The following is a 12,697-nucleotide window of genomic DNA, read 5'->3' as shown; positions in this document are numbered from 1 at the left end:
CGTATTGAAAATTTATAATTTGATCGCCGAAAAAGATAGAAGATCTCGATATCATTTTAAATATATTCATCTAATATAGCGTTGTTTTCACAAGTCGATGATTAATTATTCGATAAGATGTCATCTCCTCCTCACAGTCTTCCTCCACCAGTCGTTCATTCCGATGTTAAACCCACGCCCACAACTCCTGGAAAGAAAAGACAGAAAAGAAAGAATGATTTTAATATAGGAAGAGTTCTTGGACGCGGAGCATTCGGAGAAGTACTTAAAGTGCAAGATATTGAAACAGGAAAATACTATGCTATGAAAGTCCTGTCGAAGTCACGTATTGCAAGAGAGAAAAAACTTAGCTATGTTTTATTAGAAAGAGATGCAATGACAACTTTAAAGCATCCAAATATTATACGCTTATATTTAACATTTCAAGATCCATCAAATCTTTACTACGTCGTAGAACTTGCCGAAAATGGTGATTTGCAGCATGTATTAAATCAATACAAGTCAATTGATTTACCAATTGCCAAACAGCTGCTTGGACAAACTCTTTTAGCCTTAGCTCATATGCACCAGCACAGAATTATCCATAGAGACATTAAACCTGAAAATATATTACTTGACCACTACAACAGAGTTAAAATTACCGATTTTGGAACTGTTAAAATTTACAAAGAAAACGAACCGTTCTATAGTCAGCGCGGTAGTTTTGTTGGAAGTCCAGAATATGTTTCCCCAGAAACACTAAATGAAACGACAATATCAGCTGCCACAGATTTATGGGCATTTGGATGTCTCATTTTCCAATTTATTACTGGATACTCTCCTTTCCATACTGGTTCAAATTATGATACGTTCCAAAAGATTGAATCTGGCAATTACGTCATTCCTGATTATGTCCCCGAAGATGCAAAGGATATTATTCAGAAATTACTTAAAGTCAAACCAGAAGAGAGACTTGGTTATGGTGATTGTGATACAAATTACCAAACAATCAGGTCTCATCCGTTCTTTGAAGGCTTAAATTGGGATGATCTTCCATTAGCAGCTTTAGAAGGATTTAGACCATACGAACCAGCTGTTTTGGCTCAACAAAAAGAGAAAGAAAATGAGATTCAAAAAAATGTATATACTGATGATGAAATCGTTATTAAGGAAGGTAACATTATCTTTGAGAACAAGCAGAGGACGCTTCTACTCATTGATCCACCGAAATTAATTATTACTAACCTTGATGCTTCCGAAATCAAGAAGAAAATTCCTCTAGAAGCAACCACAACAATAAGAACTGAAGGAAATCAGCTTATTATTGTTAATGGAGTGACAACAACAGAATATTCAATTACATGTGACACTGATGAGACAGAGCTTTGGTATTCTGTTATTAAGGAAGCTATAGAATCAATTAAGAAATGATAGTGTATTTCATACAGTATTTTATGTAAAATTATAAAGAATAGTTTATAAAAATTTCCTAATTTAAGCATGAATAGATTATCATTCAGTAGTTTAGTCTTTGGACTTTACTGATAACATGCTATTCTCTATAACAAAGAAATAAATATCATGATTTCGATAAATCTAGCAAGAATTCATCACCAAGTAAGAATGAACAAGATTCCTTGTCAGAAATGCATCATATATCTCTTAATGTCTTATTTCATGTTATAAACTTTCATTTTATTTCATATCTTATTTTAATCAAACTATCCCTAAACAGTAATTGTATTTGATAGTTTATAGCTAAATTTGGTCAATCGTACATAAAATGGTTCATAATTTTATGATTATCAATCTGAATTATCTGTGGGCATTAGAAATTTATTCATGTTGTTTCTTTGGATATCAATTTACAACATTGCTCACTCACAGATTCTTCGGATTTTTCACTAGATTAGCAATTGGACTTCCTATTGGACTGATTTCATTTGCATGGTTAATATTGATTGTCTCTTATTTCATTCCAATGACAAATATGCATGCATATCTCGCTCTATCAACATTTGGATTATTCGGAATCATATTAAAATTCTTAAATCGAAATATTCAATTCAAAGTTCAAATTACATTCGATTATTTTCATAGATGGGCAGTTATTTTATGTTCCTTTTTCCTTACATTAGCTGTCTACTCTGCAAATTTAGCAGGCGATCGCTATTCAAAAGGAGCAGCTTATTCAGACCTTCCTTTTCACTTAAACATCATCACATCATTCTCATACGGTCCAGCATACAGACGAGAAGAGTTTTACAAGATAGATTCTCCATTTTACCATGGCAAAAACTTGGCCTATCCATTAATCCCTGATTTCCTATCTGCAGCACTTGTAACAACAGGAGATGCTTCATTACAGAAATCCTTATTCTTTCCTTCCGAAATAATGATGCTTTCCCTTGTAATTGCCGTATATCAATTAACAAATTACATTTTGAAAGACGAATTCCAAAGTGTCATGTCATTATTGATATTCATGACTACAGGAGGCCTTGCCTTCGTTTTACTCTTCGATAAAACCAAGCAATGGGACGAACACGAAAGATGTGATTTTATTCATCATTGGACGAATGATTTTGATGGATATTGGTTTCAAACATTGATGCATCTCTTATTACCACAACGATCCTCTTTGTTTGCAGTTCCTCTCTGTTTTTGGACAATTTATCTTTTAATTCACGCAGTTAAGCTGGAAGACTTCAGATTAATGTTCCTTGCATCATTAATAACAGGATACATGCCTCAAGTACAAGCCCACGCTTACATGGCCATTGCTCAATGGTCAATTACATATGCAATTATAACTTTTCCATATTTGACACGCGAAAAGTGGAAAAGATTCTTCTTTTTGTGGTTATTGTATGGTGTTGTTGCAAATGCAATGGCTATTCCTCAATTGCCACCATTTTTCCAACGAATTTCAATTGCAAGAAAATCATTTTTGCAAATTGAACCTGTTTACAAAAGATACGGCAAAGGAATTGTTGGTTTCTATAAGACATGGTGGCTTAGCCTTGGTGTATTTGCTTTTGGCGCGTTGATAGGAGGCTGGGCTGAAGCAAACACTGAACAAATTGTTCTTTATATTCCTTCTTTAGTTGTTTTCTTTATTGCGAACTTTGTGAGATACCAAGATTGGCTTTGGGACAATATAAAGATATATTACGATGGATGGATGCCCATTGCACTTCCTTTTGCTACACAGTTTATATTTGGTTTCTACAATAGATATAAAAGAGGAGAAAGACCAATACTCAACAAAATGACTTTCTTTGCTTTGCTTTTCATGACTTGCTGCAGCGGAACAATTCATTGCATCTTCTATCTTTCAACTCCTGCTGAATTATACAGCACTGATAAACTGAAATTCGGAAAATGGGTTGCGGAAAACACAAGAGTTAATGATGTTTTCGTTAATGATGATTCACATGAACAATCTCCTTCTTCTCTTGGAGGAAGGATTTCGATGCTTGGTTTCTCTGGATGGATAGAGACACATGGTTTGGATTACTACGGAAGGCGTCATCACTTACATTTGTTGAGAACTCAACCGGAAAATGTCCTGGAATATGATAAAGAAAATATTTGGTACCTTTTCCAAAGTGATGAATCATCTCCGAAATTCACTCCTGACTTGAATAACTCTATCTGGGAACTTGTTTATGATAGTGTTAATTTAACATTATTCAGAAGAAATCTCAAAGCATAATTTTGTCTTTTATTTTGTTTTATATTTTTTATAAAAATTAATTATTGTTTGTTTTTTAGTATAATAATTCTTTGTTTAAATATCAAATCAATCAAGTTATAAACAAATGGTTGACTAGATGTATCAAGGTATTGACTTATAATAATGAGATAGAATCCAAATTTCTAGCGGTATATTAAGGAATTACTTGGTCATCCTTGAAAAAAAATGTCTCATATGAGTAACACTAGAATCATATCATAAGATTTGAGGGTTATCTTAATTACAAATATTCCTATGACTTGAAACAAACAGAGATATAAGGTTGGTAGAAAAAGGAGTAAATGCTGACACATTATAAAAGTTACTTAAGTAACATGTATTCCTATTTAAATGTATTCATTTTTTGGAAAGTTTGGAGATTGAAACCATTGATCGTTCTTTTATAAAATAACTACAAAAAAATCTAGATTAGTGAATTTAATACGAAAAAGAAAATATATAACAAACAATTTATTATTGATTACAATTACAAAAATGGTCTAACTTTAGAGTTTCCGTACGAAGAAGATGAAGAAGTTGATGATTCTTCCTCATCCTCTTTCTCATCCAATTTCCTCAAACCACTGTCCATTCCCGCATCAGTTTCACCGCCAGACAAGTTCTGAATGATCATGTCCATTCTTGGCCTTGATTCAGAAAGTCTCATTGTTGGAATTCTGTTTTGGAAAACTTCTCCATTTTGTTTCCTAAACTTCAACAACAATTTCGGTGCGATGTCTCCCAACATGTGGTTTGCAATGTCATCAAACATAACAGGATAAGCAGAAGCAATGCTCTGCATCATCAAGTTCCTAATGTATCCATGGTGTCTCATCAAATTCGAGAGATCTTCCTGATACAAAACCCATGCATCAACATATGTCAAAGCTCTTATTGATGTCGCACAATTTGTTCCTAAAAGCATCTGATTCTCTCCATGAACTGTTGATTGCGTACAGCTCTCGCTCGCTATTGCGACATCGTCAACAATTATGGAGATAATGCCACGGCCGACAAACAACATGAAGTTGCATTTCTCCCCTTGTTTGCACAAATAACTTCCCGGTGAAAAAGTGATATGTTTAATGACATGTGCCACTTTTGCTAGTTGGCCGGGACTCAAAGCGTTGAAACTGACCGTAGCATCGAAGAATGGTCTTGTCATCTCTAGTTTGATGGTTGTTCTGAGTGCTTTTGGAATGTTTCTGAGGAGATTTCGAACTCCTCCTGTTGCTCCTGTCGTTTCCCAGTAGTATTGACAGAAATTTCGAACTTCTTTCCTTCGCTCGTTGTCGATTTTCTTGAATTTCATGAAATCTTGGGCAACTTTGTACTGTGTAATGAAAGATTGCTCCAATGTGTTCACAAAAACGGAAATCATACGGGCAATAATGGCTGTATGCATGATAACACCAATAATCTGTACAAATATAATGGTTATAACCTCGACATTCGTTTCTGGAGTGATATCTCCGTATCCGACTGTTGAAACTGTCGTGAGAACAAAGTAAATAGCGGTGATATATAACATAATAGGTGTAAAACCGCGATCTTTGTATGGCGTTGTCCATGATTCTGGCTTGCTCTCGGCATTTGAAATTATAATCATAATAACTGCAAAAATGTGAGTAACGAACAGCAGAATCATAAATGCCGGAATGATAGTAGCAAAACTTCCCATATATGGTAATAGGTTGTTTATGTTCATAAAGGTTGTATAAGCTCTTGTGATGCGTAACATCTTGTTTAATGAGAGAATTAGATATACGTGTCTATATTTGATGATGATTCCTATCCATGAAAGTGGAAATATTGATATTAAGTGTATAATTAATAAAAAATTTCCGTAAGCTTTCTTGATTTTCTCTGTGTCATCAACAATTTCGCCTCCTGAGATACAGAGTGTTCTTCTGATGATGAAATGATCTGCCGCAAATAGAATGTCTGGTATAAAAAATGGAATATAATAAACGAATTTAAGCTGTGGATAAATAAAGTAAACGAACGTAATCTCTGCAAAGCACATTAACGATAGGAAGAACATGATATATTCCCAAGCTCTTCTAAAACGGTTATAATGAGAAAATCTGCAGTTTTTGTCTAATATATTCGATGAATACCGCATTGTTGCATATTTGTAATGAGATACCATCGTAGAAAGAGCATCGTTATTGTTAAGCGTCTGCATTGGTCGAAGATTTTGAAAAAGTTTTTATATAAAAATGTAAAAATTTATTGAATACCTCATTATCAAAATCAATTATACAATAACAACAGAGTAAAATTTAAAAATTTTGTAAGAAGTTTTTGTGATCAAACATTTTCCAAATACGACATTATCCGATATCAATGAAATTATTCTATATTCTCATGTAGTAGCAGGTTCAGGTTTACCAAAGCTGGAAATCCCATAAAATATTCGAACATTATAAAAATTGTAAAAGAAAGCTTAATATTACAATAGCCGTATTCGTATTAGTAATGTAATTAATAAAGATAGGGATAAAACGCGTAATTTACTAAAATCACTACAAAATATCTATTTATTTACAAAGATTGATCAACATGAAATAAAATGATATCGGATTTAACAATCCAAAAATAATGCTGAACTTTGTCAATGAAACAATTGCTGTTATGCAGGTAATTACGTGTAAAAGAACGATTGCAATGGCAATAGGAGCATTAACTGTAAACCATCTCTCAGAAGTAACTCTTTCTGATCGTCTCTTTCCATAAACATACTTCATATGCATGTACGTATACAAAGCTGTTGTTATTATTAACGTAATTATCGGTGTGCATGAGTTTTTAATGATTGATTCATTTGTTTTATTTGTTTTGGCGAGCATGATGGCTGAAAATATAAACAGAATTAATCCCAAAAGAGCGCGCCCTGGATGTTTCATTTTGATTTTTATGTCACATGTCTTCACTTCACATTATCTATTAAAAAAGAATAAATCTACTGTTATTAGAGATTCCATTTGTCATATCTATTTATCATAAGCTCAAAATTGATTTTCATTGATTGTTGGTCAATAATAATTTTGAATAAGCAATATTTTGACGTAATTTTGCAATTACTGAAATAGATAATCAAAATGGCGTCTTTTCTATTTTCCAAAATTTTTTCATTTTATGATTTTTATCAGAAAATTCTTATTTTTTAATTTCATTTTGAGATTTTCAGATTTTTTTTTGGAAATAAGGATGTAAGGAAATCCCGAATCCACTTGGGCTACTTGAAGTTTGAGATACCATCCATCCCATATTGAAATTTTTCAATGAGTTTCAAGAAAAAAATAAAAAAATGGGCGAAGGCAAAAAGAGATTAAAAATATTTATCTATAAAAGTATAATATTATAAGCAAATTGTGTAATTTTAGATATAATATCGCTTATATTCATAAATTGAAAAGTTTAATAAATTAGAAATTTGAAATTATGCCAAAAAAAGGTTAAACCCTATAACTGCAGTATGAATGGGTTGTGATGGTAGTAAGAATGGGCTAGCGCAAAGTACCCACTCAAAACTTTCCCGCCAAAAAGCGCAAAAGTGTCATTTCTATATGGAAGATCATAGCTGGAGTCACGCTCATCCATCCCCTTACTGGGATGATGCGCAGACTTTGTTCTGACCAATCATAGTTCTGCTTCATTCATACCAGCAAGTGGTTCTGGCATCAGACCTCAGCTTGGTCTCCCATAAGAGCTCTGCAAACCAGAAGCACAATAATTGTGCAGCCTAGTTACTAGGATATAGTAGTTAGGCCGCAAAATTATTGTGCTTCTAGCGATATTAGTTAAACGTTATTGCACACAAGCACTTATACTACCGCTCTCTCGCTCCTAAAATGTCAGATACTTCGTAATTACATGAATAGGGCCAAGTTCTTCCGAGGCCTCTCATTGAATGAGAGACTTCGGAAGAACTTGGTCCTAAAGTATTCCTACTACTGTTCTCTGGTCTGTAAAGGACTAAATAAGCTACAATTTGTCGATAAGAATAGAATTCCTCCGAAGTCTCCCATTCAATGAGAGGCCTCGGAGGAATTCTACTCCAAGGTAATGTGCTTGTAGTTTCTGACTTTCTATTGAACGGAAAATGTAATTTTACTCGAAAAGAGCAAAAGTTCTTCCGAGGCCTCTCATTGAATGAGAGACTTCGGAAGAACTTTTGCTCTAGTGTAATGCACGTATATTCTTGGGTTCATGGAGAGCGAGAGAATTTGTTTGTAATTCGTTTTGCTGAAGTTCTCCGAATTTCTCTCAATTGAGGAAGGAAATCCGGAAAACTTCAGCATGAGTTAATTGTGGTGTAACTCTCTGGGTATTTACCGGCCAGAGAGCGAGTAAAATATTAGAGAGCGCATAGTCTCAGTATAGGTATGCGTACTGTAAATATACGTTATTTTTTACTTTCGTATGAAAAAAATAGCTTCTCATTTTTATGCTTCTATATGCTTTGTTACTAAGTAAATCGCCTATTTTCTTATTAAAGCCTAATTTTTCCACGTGATTTAGAATCTCTGCATCCCAAAAATTCGTTTTCTGCGTTCAGAACGCGAAAATATGCAGTATATCTCAAGATAAAGGGAAATCCTTCTCTTATATTTTCCAAAAAAATTAAGTTTTGCTAATTTTTGTCATCAAAATTGTAGTTTTTCTTATCAAATTTGCAAAATCAAGATTTTTTTGGAGATTTTCAGCAAAATAAAACACGGTAGATAGATGTTATTTTATGATATCTATCTGATTATGATCTCTTTTTTGATTTTTAATAGAAATTCAAAAATTGTTCATAAATGTAATGATGATATCCTCTTTATCTTGAGATATACTGCATATTTTCGCGTTCTGAACGCAGAAAACGAATTTTTGGGATGCAGAGATTCTAAATCACGTGGAAAAATTAGGCTTTAATAAGAAAATAGGCGATTTACTTAGTAACAAAGCATATAGAAGCATAAAAATGAGAAGCTATTTTTTTCATACGAAAGTAAAAAATAACGTATATTTACAGTACGCATACCTATACTGAGACTATGCGCTCTCTAATATTTTACTCGCTCTCTGGCCGGTAAATACCCAGAGAGTTACACCACAATTAACTCATGCTGAAGTTTTCCGGATTTCCTTCCTCAATTGAGAGAAATTCGGAGAACTTCAGCAAAACGAATTACAAACAAATTCTCTCGCTCTCCATGAACCCAAGAATATACGTGCATTACACTAGAGCAAAAGTTCTTCCGAAGTCTCTCATTCAATGAGAGGCCTCGGAAGAACTTTTGCTCTTTTCGAGTAAAATTACATTTTCCGTTCAATAGAAAGTCAGAAACTACAAGCACATTACCTTGGAGTAGAATTCCTCCGAGGCCTCTCATTGAATGGGAGACTTCGGAGGAATTCTATTCTTATCGACAAATTGTAGCTTATTTAGTCCTTTACAGACCAGAGAACAGTAGTAGGAATACTTTAGGACCAAGTTCTTCCGAAGTCTCTCATTCAATGAGAGGCCTCGGAAGAACTTGGCCCTATTCATGTAATTACGAAGTACCGGGCTCTTTGGGAACCTGTGGAAAGTAATGTAGTGCATTTGGCCAACATCGGATTACTAGTATATCTCTAGAAGCGCAATGTCCACACAGCTTAGCTACTATATCCTGACAGCCAGACTATGTGAACATTGCACTTTTGGTTTGCAGAGTTCTCACAAAAGACTGAATACACATATGATGCATCATATGTTTTCGAAAACACTTGCTGGCATGGATGAAGCAGCATTATGATTGATTAGATCAAAGGCTGCTTACCGTTCCAGCAAGTGTATAGCCTGATGCGACTCCAGTTGGAAGTCCCATCCCATGCAACAATGACACTTTTTGGTCTTAGGCTGGAAGTTTAGATGCTTTCATTAACAGAGCCTATTCTTACCACCATTGATACCAACTCATACTGTGGATATAAATTTTGATAGATTTAATAAAAATTTCATAGTAATTGATTTTATTTATTTTGATATTCATAATTCATTAACTAATATCTTCATCACACATAACAAAAAAGCATTTCTATATTAATCGCTTCATTGACGCTGTTCTATTATCATATGTTATTCAATTCAATCTGCTTGAATATGTTTTCTGATCAAACAAATCCACAGATTTATTTTCCAAGACATAGGAACTATTATTCATATCTCAGATCTCAAAAATGTATATTTTTGTTATTTTAATTTTTTTCAAAAATTGCTTTGAACTAGTTATTTGTAGTAGTGAAAATTCACTACTATTGAAATATATTTAAAATAATTACCAATATCTAATCCGACGATTATTAGGGATTGGGATTGGGATTAATCCCAATCCCATTCTCAATTCCTTTCAAATTTTGAATTGGACCCGGGATGGGATAATCCCAAATAATCGTCTGCAAAAATCGCAAAATGCTTTTTCGTGACTAAAAGTAAGAATTATTTATATTAAGTGTATTATATCATATAACTCATAGAAATGGCTCAAAAAAAATGCTTGGGCTAAAAACTGTCAATTTTGGGATCCCAGGGCTAATTTTTTTTTAAGTTAAACATCCTTATTGGAAATTAAAACATATTTAAAATCGAATTTAAATATGAGCAATATATTTAACTTCATGTGTATTTCAATAAATTATAGAAATATCTAATAAATAAAAAATTATTGTGAATTCTATCTCAAATTAAAGATAATTATTGGACATACCCATGATTTTATAAATTGAAATTCTATTTTATGAATTCTTCATGCTAATTCATCCCTAATTACTCTTTGAATTGAATCAATTGCATCTCTCATTACATTTTTTCTCAACCAAAATCAAACCATAAAACATCTAAATGATAAAAATCTTGTTTTTTGTTGTTATAATACCATATCAATGTTTGTTGCAGAATTATTGTTATGAAAAAGATCCAAACGATAGACATTATTTGGTCGAACTTAATCATTAATGATAATCTAAAATAATAAGAATATTTAGAGATTTATCTTCATTTAAAGACAAATTTAATTTCTGCCAGTACACAAATCAATGAGTGTTGAATCAGTGAAATTATCCCCAACATCAGTTTCCGTTGGTTGTTATAGACGAAGAATTGCATTTGAAGATGCAACACCATATTACACAGATGGTAACAAGCTAATCAAAAATGGTGGAGAAGTAATTTACACTGCAAATAGTCCAATTTACGATATATTAACATACAACAACAAGTTTTTGACAATAGATGCTAAAGGATTAGTAACTTTCCATTCAAAGGAGAACACATTAACGAATCCAATAAATGCTTATGCAGGCATCTTTTCCGGTCTTGAAAAGACTGCGAATAATATCATTGCAGCTCATGACTTATCACATACACTTAGAGTAATTGATCCAGAAACCCTCAAAACTGTAAATACATTTACATCTCCAGGTATTCCAAATGGTTTGAGCGCATACGATAACAACATTTTTGTTTTTACTGATGATCGCACAATTAATGTTGTTGATTCTCGTTTAGATCAAATAGAAAGATCAGCTGTATTATCTTCACAGCCTAAGGCCATTTATTGCCATGATTCAATGATTATTGTCGCTTGTGATGACAGACGTATTAGAATTTACGATTCAAGACGCCTTAAAACTTCAATGGCAACTACAAAACCAGCATCCAAGAATGGAACAGCTGCTCTATGGACTTCTGACAATAAGTGCATTGCTGCGATCGGATTTGATGAAGGAATGACTCTTGTTGAACCAGATCAAGACGTTGGTCAGTTTAAGAGGTGCAAATTCCTTTCAGAAACACCTTTTGTTTCAACAGCAACAGTTACGGATAAAGGATTTGCTGTTCTTACTCGTGGTGGAATAATGTACAACATCTCTGATCCAGTTAACTTCTTACGATCACAGAAAGAAGGAGGTGATGAAGAAGCTGATGGAGAATAAAATCTCATGTAAATGTTTTTATTAATAAAATAAGATTATTGAGAAAAATTTTCAATTTTTAACCCAAATTATTGTATAGTGAATTAATAATCACCTCTAGAGAGCAGAGGAGTGTAATATTTCATTAAGAAATTCTCTTTATCCAAAAGGTTTGATTCAAGAGATTTTTCGATTTCTAATTATGGACATATATTTTGCATGTTTCATGATAAAATTTTGTGTCTAATTCATATATCATTTCGTACCGACGAAAACGTTACAAATGGTCATGAGAATCGCAATGGGCTTTTGTTCAAATGGGGTATAAACTCATGACATGACCATACCCAATTTCAAGTAAAATTTGATTCATTTAGGAATAGAATCGCCTCATGGTTCTGCTTCTTTCAAATTTTGCGATTATATACATCTTGATTGAGGTAATCTTAGATATATTTATTATCCATATGAGATATATAATCTATAGATCGCCTCAAAACGATTCCAATTACCAATTATTAATCTTATTTCCAAAACTGAAAAAAATACGTTAGATCTGAAAAAATTTCACAGTTTAATATTGATTTAAAATAGTGATGAACAAAAGTTAACCTTTTGTATTGAAAAATTTTCCTCTTGAAAACCTCATACACATTGAATAGTTTACATTTGGATATTAATGAAACCATAATATATTATCATAATTAGAATGCATAAGTGATTTAGATGTGTTTTGAATTTAACTTAAGGGTGCACACGAGAGGATCATGTAAACTTCAGAATTTAGAACCTTATTTTTAGGCATTATCTTGGCTACCTATTTAGGCTCGAAAAGCAAAAAATATCAAAAAATACAACTTGACTCCATTATGACCCTTTTATGGAGGTAGTTTTTATCCGCTAGTATTTTCCCTTTGAATCTCTTTACAATTCGAAATCAAATTCAAAACTCAGTAGAAGAAAGGAAGAATCGACTTACTACGGTTGTAATACGAATAAATACATATATTTAATTATTTTTATTTACAT

The 12,697-nt window shown here is 32.9% G+C and overlaps 4 protein-coding genes across 4 annotated transcripts, besides 2 other annotated features; 3 read left to right on the top strand and 1 right to left on the bottom strand.

Annotated features, from left to right (window-relative positions):
* Positions 1-117: 117 nt before the first annotated feature.
* On the top strand, positions 118-1,410 carry TVAGG3_0315020 (STKc PDK1 domain-containing protein; the record flags this gene model as incomplete). Its single annotated transcript, XM_001319438.1, has 1 exon — positions 118-1,410. The coding sequence occupies one exon, from the start codon at positions 118-120 to the stop codon at positions 1,408-1,410; it is 1,293 nt and encodes a 430-aa protein (XP_001319473.1).
* A 367-nt stretch (positions 1,411-1,777) lies between these two features.
* TVAGG3_0315010 (uncharacterized protein) lies at positions 1,778-3,697 on the top strand (the record flags this gene model as incomplete). The annotated part of the gene is made up of 1 exon (XM_001319437.1): positions 1,778-3,697. The coding sequence occupies one exon, from the start codon at positions 1,778-1,780 to the stop codon at positions 3,695-3,697; it is 1,920 nt and encodes a 639-aa protein (XP_001319472.1).
* Positions 3,698-4,016: 319 nt separating this feature from the next.
* Positions 4,017-6,625, bottom strand: TVAGG3_0315000 (voltage-gated potassium channel protein; the record flags this gene model as incomplete). The annotated part of the gene is made up of 1 exon (XM_001319436.1): positions 4,206-5,906. The coding sequence occupies one exon, from the start codon at positions 5,904-5,906 to the stop codon at positions 4,206-4,208; it is 1,701 nt and encodes a 566-aa protein (XP_001319471.1).
* Positions 6,626-9,192: 2,567 nt separating this feature from the next.
* Positions 9,193-9,267: a mobile genetic element.
* Positions 9,268-10,691: 1,424 nt separating this feature from the next.
* On the top strand, positions 10,692-11,735 carry TVAGG3_0314980 (WD40 repeat-like family; the record flags this gene model as incomplete). The annotated part of the gene is made up of 1 exon (XM_001319435.1): positions 10,790-11,689. The coding sequence occupies one exon, from the start codon at positions 10,790-10,792 to the stop codon at positions 11,687-11,689; it is 900 nt and encodes a 299-aa protein (XP_001319470.1).
* Positions 11,736-12,416: 681 nt separating this feature from the next.
* Positions 12,417-12,697: part of a mobile genetic element that runs on past the window's edge.

Source organism: Trichomonas vaginalis, chromosome V (genome assembly GCF_026262505.1).
Source record: "Trichomonas vaginalis G3 chromosome V, whole genome shotgun sequence".
Lineage (NCBI taxonomy): Eukaryota > Parabasalia > Trichomonadida > Trichomonadidae > Trichomonas > Trichomonas vaginalis.
Note: the sequence above shows the minus strand (reverse complement) of the source record. Positions and strands in the feature narration are given on the sequence as shown.